Source organism: Felis catus, chromosome B4 (genome assembly GCF_018350175.1).
Source record: "Felis catus isolate Fca126 chromosome B4, F.catus_Fca126_mat1.0, whole genome shotgun sequence".
NCBI classification, from domain to species: Eukaryota; Metazoa; Chordata; class Mammalia; order Carnivora; family Felidae; genus Felis; species Felis catus.
In genome coordinates this window covers 11,259,257-11,273,236 of record NC_058374.1, presented here as the reverse complement: position 1 = coordinate 11,273,236, position 13,980 = coordinate 11,259,257, and the positions used below count along the sequence as shown (strand labels likewise).

The following is a 13,980-nucleotide window of genomic DNA, read 5'->3' as shown; positions in this document are numbered from 1 at the left end:
CTCACTTATAAACCTTGATTTGAAAAGTTTACTTGTGGTGGGGGCTCCTGGGTGGCTCAGTCAGTTGAACAGCAGACTCTTGATTTCAGCTTAGGTCATGATCCCAGGGCTGTGGGACTGAACCCCACGTTGGGCTCTGCGTTGAGTGTGGAGTCTGCTTAAGATTCTTTCTCCCTCTCCCTGTCTTGTGTTCATGCTCTCTCTCTCTAAAATAAATAAAATGGGGGTCGAGGGGAGATCCCAGCCTTTAAATTAAAGACTGAATTTTTTTAAAAAATGAGAAGTTTGTGTTAAGAAAGAATGGATTCTCATCCTGACAGTGTGGCTGACACAAAGGCTTAAATGCCTCACTGTGGACCCTTCTAGAACATGAGGTGTTAAAGAGATAAAAAGTTGCAGGTAATCAGTACAATGGCCTTTTACTATGCACCAGCCTCATGATTTGATTTGCACAACTGTAAGGGAGCTTATCAACGAGCTCTGACGAGATATTTGAAACACACTTTAATGCACTGGCACAGAGTAGGGGCTTAAGAAGTATTTGCTGAGTTACTGTATGTGTACATCGAAGCAATTTATGTTCCCTGCCTGCTGTGGTATATGACTTTGCCCCCCTACCCCCCCTTTTTTTTTCCAAATTAAAAAAAAATGTTTTTATTTATTTTTCAAGGAGAGGGAGAGAGAGAGAGCGAAAGAGAGAGCAGGGGAGGGGCAGAACAAGAGGGAGACACAGAATCCGAAGCAGGCTCCAGGCTCTGAGCTGTCAGCACAGAGCCCTGTGTGGGGCTTGAACTCACTAGCCGTGAGATCATAACCTGAGCCAAAGTTGGACGCCCAACTGAATGAGCCACCCAGGCGCACCCCCTTTTCCCTCTTTAAGAACAGACTTTCAGGGGCGCCTGGGTGGTTCAGTTGGTTAAGCACCTGACTCTTGATCTCAGCTCAGGTCAAGATCCTATGGTTGGTGGGTTCAAGTCCTGGGTCAGGCTCTGCACCGGCAGCGTGGAGCCTGTTTGGGAATCTCTCTCCCTACCTCTGCCCCTCCCCTACTCATGCACACTCTCACTCTCATAATCAATTAAAAAAATAAAAACCAATTTCCAGTGGAGCATGAGGATGTATTTTTTTCTAGAACAAGGAAGCCATTGGTCTACATTTGGGAGATGTGTAGTAAATATTAGTTTATCATGTAATAGGGAGGAAGAAAGCTTTGTGAAGAAAATGAACTTCACCATGGTCAGCACCAACAAAACCGCTCTTGTAACACGGCTCCTCTGGGGGCGGATCCAATACACCAAGCACAGGCTAATCGTGCTCCTGAAATGTAACCATCGTAAACCTGACATACCCTATCTATCGGCGATTTTCCATCCTTTCTGGAACAAGACGGATTATTGGCAAACAATAAGCCAGTGATGCCAGTATCCTAGCCTTTTGGTACTGGCGTATGTCACCATGCCATTACGTCTCGTGGGCAACCTTCTGGTACAACAAAACTCAGGGTCAACTGCATTGCCAATAAGATTACAAAAATGCAGGGGCGCCTGCGTGGCTCAGTCGGTTAAGCATCTGACTTCGGCTGAGGTCATGATCTCGTGGTTCATGAGTTTGAGCCCCGCGTCGGGCTCTGTGCTGACAGCTCGGAACCCGGAGCCTGCTTTGGATTCTGTGTCTCCCTCTCTCTCTGCCCTTCCCTCACGCTCGGTCTCTCTGTCTCTCAAAAGTAAATGTTGAAAAAAAAAGATTGCAAAAATGTGTGCCTTTATGAAAACAAATAAGAATCCTAACTAGTTGTACTGAGGGACAGGCAAGATTGGAATGGGGTGACCCACAGACAAGCCCACGGTGAGAAGCTTCAGAGGAAGAGGCACTAATTAGAAGGGACACTCCCTCGCTGCACAAGGCATCAGAAGGGACATCGTGGCACATCCAGCCAGCTACATGCTGGGCAGAGTGTCGTGACTCAAACGGTGTTTATAACAAGCGAATTCTCGAACTACCCGTCACACGCACGGGACGACCGCAGCTGGAGGGGATGCCGGGAGCTACATTACCTTTCTCGGCACTGTTCTCCCCAAGGCAACCGCAGGGGTGGAGCAGAAGAGCCCAATGTTCACACCTGGAGTGGCAAAAGAGGACTTGTCGCTCGCCACGGCAATGTCACAGCTGGCAACCAGCTGACAGCCGGCGGCGGTGGCCAAGCCGTTCACCATGGCGATGACAGGCACCGGGTGGTTCTGGATCAGCATCATGACCTGAAGGAGCAGACACACCACATCATTTCCATCCAGGAGTGAGGTCCAACGTGAACGCGTGTATCACGTTATGTGACTGCGTTTTCCGGATGCATCATTGTATCAGGCTCTGGAAAAAAGGGTGAAAGGCGGCGCGAAAACTACCTTGGCATTAAATACCGACTGTGAACCAGACCGTACTATTTGGTCTTCCCGAGACCCACAGAAGGAAGAGCCCCTGTTCCACAACCAGGACGTGAAAGCTTAGGGGGAAGTAAGCGGCCAACACCGGAGATGCTCACGAGGAGCAGAGGGGTCTGAACCCGCGTCTGGCGGACCCCACGGTCCGGGTCTTCCCTCCCGGGCAGGGCGCCTCTGCGAGGCCACAGTCCCCGCTGCTCTCCCGGCAGCCCCGCTGAAGAACAGAGCAATTTTGATCTCCAGAGGGAACCGTGTCTGTGTGGAGCCCTCCTCCTGAGTCTGAAACTGGTATTTGGTACATCCTTGAAAAATTAAGGTGGAAAGGAACTGGAAGGCAATTTCCTTAGTAATTACTTCCCAAATTACCACTATGAACACTCTCTCAATTCTATTAAAGTGGTAGGGGACACCCTGCTGTCATCAAAATAAAATTCCCCAAACAGGGCCACTGGCACAGAGAGGAGCCGAAAACTTGCTCATGTGACACCCCACCCCCCATAAATCTCCAGAACTTTAACTTATTTTTGCAGCTTACAAAATAACTTGGCTTATTTCTCCATTTTTTCTTGCTGCTCTAAACAGACTGTGTTGCTATGGTGACTTCAATGTATAAATGGTCGCACTTTGAACCTTGGCAGGAAGGAGGGCAGGCGGGAAGGAGGGACCACATCTGGACTTGTTTCCCATGGCGGCAACCCAGAAAAAATGACCTTCATTGATTTGAAGATTCTGCCCAAGGAACCTAGCCTTCTGCATTCACAAACATTTGATATTGCCAGTTTTATTATAAAATAACCAATCGGATATTTAAGTATATGATATATTCTATAGTACTCGTTCTGGACTTTTTTTTGAGGGGGGGGAGTCACCTTTTGAGAACCTGATCAATGCTAATGATCCTCTCCTCACAAGAATGCACATATCTACATCTGCAGCCCAGACTGCTCATGGTGGAGTTCGTGTGCTCTCGGTGAGGGTTAGGATGGTTGGGGATGAAACTCGTTCCCAGCGAAATGCAGTAGCAAGGAGAAAAACGGGTGAGAACTTCCAATGTCTTGTGCAAAGACAGACTTTTTTTTTTTTGGCTGAGTGTCATCTGTCACCTAAGAACTGGTTCCTTATGAAAAGTTATTTGGCTCTGATTAGCACAGAATAGTCTGTGTCTCCTGCCTGCCATCTACGATGTGCTAAGATTTTCTACAGCCTGGTCGGAAAATACTTACAGTAGGTACCAACAGTATTAAAAATATTCATGCCTGGGGCGCCTGGGTGGCGCAGTCGGTTAAGCGTCCGACTTCAGCCAGGTCACGATCTCACGGTCCGTGAGTTCGAGCCCCGCGTCGGGCTCTGGGCTGACGGCTCAGAGCCTGGAGCCTGTTTCCGATTCTGTGTCTCCCTCTCTCTCTGCCCCTCCCCCGTTCATGCTCTGTCTCTCTCTGTCCCAAAAAAAATAAATGTTGAAAAAAAAATTAAAAAAAAAATAGTCATGCCTTTCATCTAGGGATTACCTCTTTTTTTAAATGTTATTTATTTTGAGAGAGAGAGAGAGAGAGAGAGAGAGAGAGAGAAAGCAGTAGAGGGACAGAGAGAGAGAGAGCAATGTCAGCACAGAGCCTGAGACAGGGCTCAAACTCAAAGACTGTGAGGTCATGACTTGAACCAAAATCCAGAGTTGGCGCTTAACAGATTGAGCCACCCAGGCGCCCCTAGGGATTACTTCCAAGGAGTAATCCTGAAATAGGGTAAAAAGCTGTCTGGACAATGATGCTCACAAATTATTTTATAATAGTAAAAAATTAATAAGTAACATAAATATACACCAATCAATAATGAAAAATGGCTATGTAAACTAAATGTCCTTTGAAAGGAATGCTGTGTTCTCATGAGAGTTTCCACAAGACACATTAGCCTGACGGGCTGGGCCCTGTGTAGTGGTCTGGAGGCAGGCTGCTGGGGTTTGGTGCCCAGTTGACCACTTAACCACTGCTTATCCCTCAGTCTTCACATCTGGGGATAATAACGGGCATAACAATAGTACCAATATTTCATTGTATTGTATTCTGTTCTATTCTAGAGTGTGTGTGAGCGGGGGGCAGGGGGGAGAAAGGGCAGAGCGAGAGAGGGAGAGAATCCCAAGCAGGTTCCATGCTCAGCATGGAGCCCAACACGGGGCTCAATCCCATGACTCCAAGATCATGACCTGAGCCAAAATCAAGAGTCAGATGCTCAACTGAGCTACCTAAGAGCCCTACAATAGTACCAATCTCAGAGAACACAAGAATTACATACATTACTATGTCTAAAGTACTCAAAACATTACCTGGCACATGGTAAGCATTCAACGATACAGTCATGTTATACAATTATACGGTATAATTGCACGTATGTATGATTACTCAGACAAATAGGATCACATGGGAAAAGATTCAGAAGAAATATGCCAAATATTAGCATTCACTCTGGGTGGTATGATTATGGTCTAGTATCAATCGTTTATTTTCCTTCCTCTCGTTTTCCTAGATTTTCAAATTTTTCCATAATAAGCATTTATTATTTTTGTAATTAAAAAGTATTTTAAGTACAGTTAGAGAGCAAATTCAGGAAAGACAAAGACAAGCTAGATAATAAATCAGCTGGGATATTGAATCCCTTGGTAGTCAGGACTTGGTTATCCCTCCTAGTTTACTTTCTTGAACCAAGTATTTTTCCTGGCTGTGCCTGCTCCAAAATGTGACATAAACTTGACTCTACCTTAGCCTCACTCAATAGCACTGCCAAGGGCCCTGTGTTACTCCCCAAAAGTGAGAGGCCTTGTTCCATTGCCATTTCAGTGTGAGGATGTGATAAGGAAGAGAAGATTCTCTTCCTGGACTGGGGTTTCCACCTTCAAACTTCAACAGGAAAGACGCAGGGATAGGTGTCCGGTGAAATCTGCCAATCAGCTCCACAGAGGGTTACTTTTGGTTTCTCAGAGCCAAGCGCTCCTTCTCATTCTCGATTTCTCCTATTCCTGATTTGGAAATAATTAACTATCGGGTGGTACTTGTGCTCTATAATGAACCTGCTGTAGTTTAGGTGCTGAGCCAGTTCAGGAATCTCTGCCTTCCTCTCTAAAACCACGTCTTCTCATGCATGAACCAAACAGTGAAATATCTAGCTCACTCTGTCCCAATCTGTCTGTTGATTACATGTGGAGATTGAAACCTTGCCCAAGTTCACGATGCTCGTATTTACCCAGGACATTGTGATTTTCTTAGAAAAAGTGTTGATCAGTGCACTTTCACTTGTATCTCCCTATGTTAGGACAAGGTCCTGCTATGCACTGTGTTCTGAAAGGTAAGCCTGAGGCATCCATGGGTTGCAAGCTTCCACGAAATCTGGCCTTTATCCTCTGAAGGAGCCCTGGTCCCCCTGTGGCCCTTTTGCCAACCTGTTTAGATCTTAGTTCGTGAAGACACCACGGCAGAGTGATAAAAGCAGGCCCTTTAGGGGGGATGGAAGGGGTCTAGTGGTTCTCTTTGATAATTTTCTGTTTTAGCGAAACACACTGGATATTAGTCGAAAAATAACTTTTAAAGCACCAAGCCTGGGCGAACACAAGAGCTCGAATGTTACATAAACATCATTAATGTGAAACAAAAGACCTAAGACTTCGCTCCGGCTCACTTCTGCCTCTCTATGAAGCCTCAAATCAATTGCTTTTCTGTCTTGTCCCTCCTTGACATGAGAAAACCATAATTGGATTTCCTTGTGGCATTCTGGAAGGGCAGGGAAAACAAATGGTGGTCGAGAAGGTATCTCAATCACCTCTGTCTACTTCCCTGTTGCTCACCTCTGTTTTGTCTGTATAGAAGGTATCATTAAATATTTATGGAATCATTAATGGCCAAATAAATGAACAAGTCAATGAATGCATGAAAAATTAGGTTAAGTAATCTTAGGATGGGGTTATGAAACGGTTTTGTGTCTCGCTTCTCACCTACATTTCCAGTTTCAGTTTGGCAGGAAACTTGTTTTTCCTTCTATTTCCCTCAGTGCCTTATAAGTCTTATGCACACAGTAGTGCTCAATAAATAGCCATGAAATGAACAATGTATTACTTAAAGTTGGATTCTGTATTCAATGTGTTATTATCCAGGGACTGATTTAATATATTTACAAATCATCCCAAACTCTCTGTTCCTCTTCCTCCTCTCTGTCTGCAATTCCTCTCCTTCATATGGTTAAAGAGACGTCAACGTGAAGGAGCTAATTTTCCCACTTGGAGGAGTGGATCACAAAGGTTAGTTGGAAGAAGGGTTTGAAAAGTATCTGTAAAATCGTTATGGCTGTTCCATTTACCTATATTCCCTCTTTCCGATTTACAGGGTTGTTTTAGTTTAAAAATTTTTTAAATGATACTCTCAGGTTCTTCCCCTCTAAAGATGTACATTCCCACCCTGTATCTCCTCCATAAGACATGTGTACCAGGACACACCCCATAATCCCAGAGGTGGAACCCTCCAGTGCCAGGATGTATTTTACTTTCTCTGGCATATAACAAGATCAATCGCAAACCATGGTCCCTTCTTAAAAATCTAAGCCAAACGGTGGCTTGGATGAAGGATTCACCAGTGACCGGTTTGCAGTGATTAGGTCTCACAGATAAAACCCCATCTGTAACTTGGAAGCCTAATTCAATCGTTCACGTAATTAACATCTCCGGGCTCGCAATGCCGACCAACCGTCCTCCTGGCTTACCTCAGAACAGGTCTGAAATACTTCGGCATGATAATCCGGGCTCTGCTCATCCGTCAGCTCCTTTAAGTCATGCCCAGAAGAAAATACAGGCCCCTCCGCTACAAATGTTTCCAGTTGAGAAAAGAAAAAGAAGACGTAAATGGCCAGCTCTGGGACTTGTCTACCCGGTAACTAGCAATAGTATGGATGCTGTGGACACTCAGAGAAAGTTAATGGCTCAATTTGGATAAGAATAATTCTATTTAGCTTGAAAAGTAACCGAGTAAGGTGAGGCATCTGTTCCTAAAGGTCTCTGGAGGGACCAGTGGAAACATGTAATTCCAGCAAGGAGAAGGCTCAGGAACCAAGGCGAGTGTACGTACTCTTTCCAGATTTATCCCTCTGGTTTCACACTTTTGTTGCTGGACTCGGTCTGGCCTGAGCGTATAGACTCATATAGGCCCGTCAAATCCAGCGTGCCTCCCACGTGTCCCTGTCCTTTGTCTACAGACAATGGCCACCCACACAGGTTCGAATCCAGGAAGGGCAGAGTGTGAGGAGAACCCCCTTATTTTTATGAGGGATCTGAGGACGTGGTTTTATTGTTACTGTTGTCATTAGCAACAATGGTGACATGTAATCTCACTGATAAGCTGCTAACACTTTCTTATATTTTCCTTTTGCTGTGGCTGCTGGGACAGATGACATTATTCCCTTTAAACAAGTGAAAAAATTGTGTGGTTCAGAGTTTGCTGCCTTGCTGCATCCAGGTTATACCCCCATGGCTGCAGGACAATTTCCCTTCGTCGTATAAAACGTTGAAAATTTATATTCAACCACAGACAGGGAGGTAACGTTCTGAGTGTCTGCCTCCAGAAACACCAACTCTTAATTTTTAAAAAATAGTGCCTCATAGGGCATCATGTGTTTTATTTTTCTGTGGTTGCTTTAAAACGCTGGCATTGCTGTTATTTATACCACTGTCATCCTCACTAGATGATCTGGCAAAAATTCTTCCTGGAAAAAGAGCAAGGAAAGAAATGAGCACAATATAGCATGCTTTCTGGCACCACTGAAGAAGACCACAGATCTCGGTTGAAAGCTTAGTTAAGAACCCAAAAGACAAGCCAACCAAGTGCCCCAAGCAGCCTGTCCTAGCCAACTAGGTTGTCTACCGAAAGGATCAGTGATTAAACCCATCTCATCAGGTCCATGAAGAAATCCGTTCTCTGACTTTGACGGGAAGACCAGCACAGCCAAGGAGGGTGGCAGTGGTGTTTTGTATCCGACAAAAAGGAAAAGGCACATATTCTCACTGCGCGGTCATCTTTGCTATAATTCCCACGGTTGACAGTGTCAGGATCAAGGCCCCCACTGCACATGAGTTTTCCATAATCAACGTTCTTGAAAGGAGCTTCAAAAACAATCACCCCGTTAAGTGAGGGAACGCCCCAGATAACCAAAGAATTTTGAGAAACCTCTTCTGGGTACTGCAGAGCACTGAGGTTGGATATCAGATAAATACCTGAGATGATAATGACTTTGAGGTCTTTGCTCTCCGCTTCGTGAAGAAGGTCACTTTGGAGAGATTTCAGCATCGCTAATGACAGCGCGTTCCTCTTCTTTGGATCACTCAAGACAATGTTCCTGGGAAGAACGTTTTATTGGGTCGAGCGTGAGTCAAAACAAATGAGGACCTCCGTGATCCCTTTCTAACCTGGGAGCTATTTTTAAAACGCCAGTTAAAAGAACCATGGGTGGCAATTGAGAGGCTCTGCCCTCTAGAGTTACAGCTAAGTCGAAACAAGGAGACCAGCTGAAATGTGGGCCGGGTTTTCTCCCTCCTTCCCTGGATTGGTTTCTCTTTTTCTCTACGTTCGCTGTCAGACCCATGACTGTCGCCAACACAGAAAGGGCAGTTGCGACAGTTCCCAAACCACTGCCCATACTGAGAGGCGGTGAGGTTTGTGAGAAGACAGGGGTGGGCGCCAGGGGAAATTGCCACATTGTGGTGACCTTCGGCTTGTTTCTTCAAAAGAATGAGGCCGGGGAAGGAGCCCAGAATGAAAACACGGCCCCAAGTCTCCTCCCGTCCACCCCGTAGAGGAAGCAGTGCAGTTATAGCTATCGATATGCGTATGGGACAGCATTTTCCTGTTGTTTTTTTGTTCCTTACAGTGGCATCCTGTAATTCTGCAAAATAATTTATGCTGAGAATGGGCAATATGTGAAGAAGAAAAGGGCAGGCGCTTGCAGCAAGAAGGCTCTTCTGCACGTGTCATCCGACAAAGAGCTGGCATGCAAAGGTCTTCTCGCTATTTTCAGGCATCCCACATGCTAATTAAAATGAGTGGTATTGTCATCTGGCTTCCCGTACACAGAAAATGTCTCATTTTTACTGTTATAAGGACGGGGCAGGGAGCCAAGCACCAGACTATTTGTCCTATATGTAAGACGTGTTTCCCATCGGTCCCCACCTACATGTTTTCTGCCTCTCTCGTCCTTTTTTGGAATCTTATATTCCTACTGCCGTGTGTCAGCCTGGATCCTCCTGTAATAGCCTTCTGCTGCCACTGTTTTCTGGAAACCACTTTGGTGACGGACTTTATTTCAGCGCGGTAAGAAGAACCGGTTTCTTTGGAACCCCATGCCAGCCTTGCTGCCATCTGCAGGTGCCTGTGACACTCACCCGTTCTGTTTCCCACGAACACATTCCCTCCGAAGTCCCAAGGGACTTGCAGCCGATAATGCTGGTAGACTAGGACACCCACGTCTTGGGGTGTGGTAACAAGTGCTGACGAACCTTCCGGTAAAATCATGAGCGTGCTTTCTGTAGCCAAGCTAAGCGCTGCCATCCCATAGGTGACACATGCCTTAAATTACATTCTGAGGCCTCTGGCAAAACTGTGCAGAGATGCCAGCCCCTAGATGCCCTGGCTGCGTGGTAGCATCGGTTCCTATGTGGCCCATTAACCCTTTGGCTGGCACGTCCCACGCCCTGTCAGGGTGCTCTAAACTGCTGAGTTCGCTTTTCAACCCGGTGTAACCAGGCCTCTGTTCCTGCTACTCCCCCTGAAACCGTTCTCACCGAGAATCTCCCAATTGCCAGAACCGAATCCAATGGCCGTTTGGCTCATGCTCTCCTTCTGGAAGCACATCTCTTTAGTGCTTCCCTAGCCCGCCCTCTACTTCTTCGAGGGGCGCCTAGCCTTCCGCTACGCCCTAACTGATCCTCAGAGCTCCCTCCCCTGCTCTCTCCTTGTTCCATGTGCTTCCGAGTCCACTTCACCATGGCCGTGGCTTCTACTGGTACCTCTGTGCCGATGAGTCCCGATCTTTGCTCTCACTCAGACCTCCCTCCTGAGCTCCAGGTCTGCACATCCAGTCCAGGGTCTCCCGGACTGAGGTACCCTTGGGCATCTTCCTCTCTCCTCCTTTCCTGATCTCAGTGCTGCTACTCGGTTGCTCAAGCCAGAAACTGATAGCCATGCTGTTGCTTCCCTATTCAACTGGTCATCAAACCTAGTTGATAATCCCTCCTAAAAATTTTACCAGTCTGAATTCTCCCAATGGCTCTCTTGGGTCAAAACGCGTGATGCCTTGCACCTACGGCTTCACCAACGCCGCCCCTCGAAAGAGGGAGGGAATCACTAAGAGGTCACCGCCACAGCATGTGACAAAAAGTGTAATATTTGTGTGTGCAAGGCAGGTGATGGGCCCTGCAGATGCCCCCGGCAACTGTCTAGAGACCATCACATCATTGTAAACCAACAGAAGGTCCATGGGATGAGGCATGGTCATGTTCACACACAGAGGAGACACTCTACAGGTATCTGCTCACTGAATTAATGACCCCAAGTAGCACGTCGATTTCTCACAGCCAATTGCACCAAATTCCTGTAAATTTTCACCTCGCCTAGTGTTTGGCTACCTTTTTTTTTTTAAAGGGGGGCGGAGAGAGACAGAGAGAGAGAGAGAGACAGAGAGAGAGGCTCTTAAGCAGGCTCGCACGACCTGGGGATCATGACCTGTGCCAAATTCAACAGTCAGACACTTAACCAACAGAGCCACCCAGACGCCCCTTGTCACCTCTTTTAAACCTCAGGGGCAAGTACACTGGGGTACACAGCAGAGTGGAAACAACTAGAGGCACATGGACCTTTTCCTGCCTCCTTAACTTTCTTTCCTCCTGGCTGTGTGGCCTTGAACAGGCTGCCACCTCTCTGAAATTGTGTCCTCACTGTAGGGTGGGGACGACATAATCTGCCTCACAGGCTGTTAGGTATTAGGGGTAAGGATCGTACAGCACCTAGCACAGTACCCGATGCCTGGCTGGTTTCACTCCATGACAGTACTACTGCTGAGGGAAACAGCTTTGAAAAGGAATGCTTAGTGTGACTTGAGTTGTTCAATCTCACCTACTTAGTGCTTAACATACTACAGCTTTAGTGCTGGATCTGGAGGTTCCTAATTACCAAACAATGTCAGGCATTTTATGATAGATTGGTTCTCCGCATTATCTCCCTTTCTGATTCATGTTTAGCTCCGGGGAACTCAGACCTTCTTTGGTCAACTGGCTGCCATGCCAGAAGTTAGGCTGCTGATCAGGTGGAACCAGATTTGCAGAAGCAGAACCACCCTTGAAAATGGGCAGGAAGGACCCCCGACTGGGCCCTGCCCTTTAGAGCACCCTGTTCTGGCCCTCTTCCAGCTGTGGCCCGCCAGGTGAGCAAGGAGTCAGTATGATGTGCCCGCCTGGAAATCACCACCCCCTTCCAAACCCTGCTGCAGTTATCTGAGACTCTGAAATTCTCTGGCTTTGCAGTGGGCACCCTTAAGCCCATCGGGTGGCCAAGAGCAATTATTTACAGGGGGTGACGGGATAGAGAGAATACAGGCATGCTGGGTGGGTGTCTGCACACCTGTGTACCAAGCTCCAGGCAGAGCAGCAGGAAGGAGGGGTGGACAGGTGAGTGGGGGTAAGCACCGGGTGGGAAGAAAAGAAAAAAGCTGCCCGCCAGCTGGCTCTCCACTGCTTCAGGGGAACTCCTAGGAGCCGGAGGATTACAAATTCAAGCATGGTCTTCCAGGTCTTACAAAGATAACACTTGTCAGGGTAGGAAAAAAACATTTAGCTGTTAGTTTGATTTGTAACTTCTAACTGCTTAGCATGCTGGGTAGGCCTCTCTTTGCACCCTTGCCCTGGCCAGGCAAACATCAGGGTGAGGCCTGGATGGGGCTAGGGGCCCTTCACCTTTTACTGCTGCTACTTCATCCGGTTCCAGTTTGTGCACCGGTTTTAGGTTTGTTTAGCCAAAGGGCAGAGCTCAGTACAGTGTGTCCTTCATCCTACATATTTACCTGCCCCGCTGCGGGCACTTCTGGGGGAGGGCCAAGGAGCAGCTCCGCTAAGCCTAACCTGGCCTTGGAACTAGGTCAAGTTTGTGAGAAGCACAAAACCCCCTTTCTCAAAGGCCACCTGGCGAGCGGCCCACCCCGCGCCTAAAGTCCAACGAAGACTGGGCTCCGTTGCCATGGCGGTTTAGGGAGTTTGAGCGCTGGGACCTTTGGAGGCTGTCGCACTTGAAATTCCCCGGTGTCCTGCAGGGTCCCAAATGCTACCGTGCCCAGGCAAGGGACTTCAGGAAACACCGTGTCCGCGGGTTCCTTCGGGACCGCCGGCCAGATGTAGCCGTAACGGAGAAACTGCGGTCCCTAGCGGGTGGAGCTGACCCCAGGCCGAGCCCTCGTTGGCCTCCGTGTGGGGTGACTGCCCACGCCAGTGTCCCTGCCGCCCACCCCCACCTGGGAACCGCCCCGCTCGGCCCGCGGGCCGGTCCGGGAGGGCTTGGGCGCCCGGTGGCCCCGCCGCTGACCTGATGCCTTCCCGCTGCCGCGCGCTGGTGGGTCGCGGCCCGGGCCCCCTGCTGCAGAAGCCGGCGGAGAGCGGGGCCCACGGGTTGCGCCGGAGCCAGCCGAGCCCCTTTGTCCCGAAGGCCCGCAAGCCGAGGGCGGCCATGGCAGCCAGAAATACACCCCGGAGGGCCGGACGCCCTGAGAGCCGCTGTGCGAGCCGCCGGACCGCGGCGCCTCGACCGCCCCCAGCCGCGGGCAAAACTGGATCGGACCCTCAGGCCTGGGCCCAGATCTGCCTCCTCTCGCAGGCCCGCCCCACCCCGCCCCGCCCCTCCCCGCCCCTCCACCACCGACCCCGCCCCGCCCCTCCACCACCGACCCCGCCCCGCCCCTCCACCACCGACCCCGCCCCGCCCCTCCAGCACCGACCCCGCCCCGCCCCTCCACCACCGACCCCGCCCCGCCCCTCCACCACCGACCCCGCCCCGCCCCTCCGCCGCAGCCCCGCCCCCGCCGCCCCCGCCCCGCCCTTCCGCCACAGCCCCGCCCCCGCCGCCACCGACCCCGCCCCTGCGCCGTCGCCCCGCCCCTCCACCACAGGCTCCTCCCCGCCGCCGCCGCCCCGCCCCCGCCACCACCGTTTCCCGCTCCCTCCTCCCCTCCGCCGACGGGCCGAGTAGTGGAGTCTGAGGTGTAGTGCGCTAACCCTACAGGCGGATTCAGCGGATTGTTTGTTTTAGCAAGGCCAGATAAAGAGTTCAGGGGAAGCAAGGAGAGGGTTGGCTTGTTCCCTTCTGCACCGACACCAGTGTGTTGGTTTGCCTAGATTAGAAAAATGAGTGTCAACAGGTGGCGAGTGGTACGAGCTACGGACGCCACTTTGTTACTTCACCCCACCCACTGCAAACCCGCTCGGGCCACAACCTGAGGTGTATTCCACACAAGCACTGACTTTTGAAGGACTTTGTGT

At 49.4% G+C, this 13,980-nt stretch overlaps 1 protein-coding gene and 1 long non-coding RNA gene across 5 annotated transcripts in view; one reads left to right on the top strand and one right to left on the bottom strand.

Annotated features, from left to right (window-relative positions):
* LOC109501318 overlaps window positions 1–9,534 on the top strand; it is a 72,541-nt gene extending 63,007 nt beyond the window's left edge. The window contains exon 8 of the long non-coding RNA XR_002743653.2: window positions 6,665–9,534. This is a non-coding gene — a long non-coding RNA (uncharacterized LOC109501318). The remainder of the gene's footprint in view (window positions 1–6,664) is intronic.
* Window positions 1–13,331, bottom strand: part of ECHDC3 (enoyl-CoA hydratase domain containing 3) — a 32,602-nt gene extending 19,271 nt beyond the window's left edge. For all 4 annotated transcript variants that reach the window (XM_023256331.2, XM_023256333.2, XM_023256332.2 and 1 more), the window contains exons 1-4: window positions 13,031–13,331; window positions 8,680–8,801; window positions 7,176–7,273; window positions 2,055–2,255 (exon numbers count right to left, since the gene is read on the bottom strand). In XM_023256331.2, coding sequence (XP_023112099.1) covers window positions 2,055–2,255; window positions 7,176–7,273; window positions 8,680–8,801; window positions 13,031–13,173 — 564 coding nt within the window. In that variant the 5' untranslated portion in view covers window positions 13,174–13,331. The remainder of the gene's footprint in view (window positions 1–2,054; window positions 2,256–7,175; window positions 7,274–8,679; window positions 8,802–13,030) is intronic.
* Window positions 13,332–13,980: the final 649 nt, after the last annotated feature.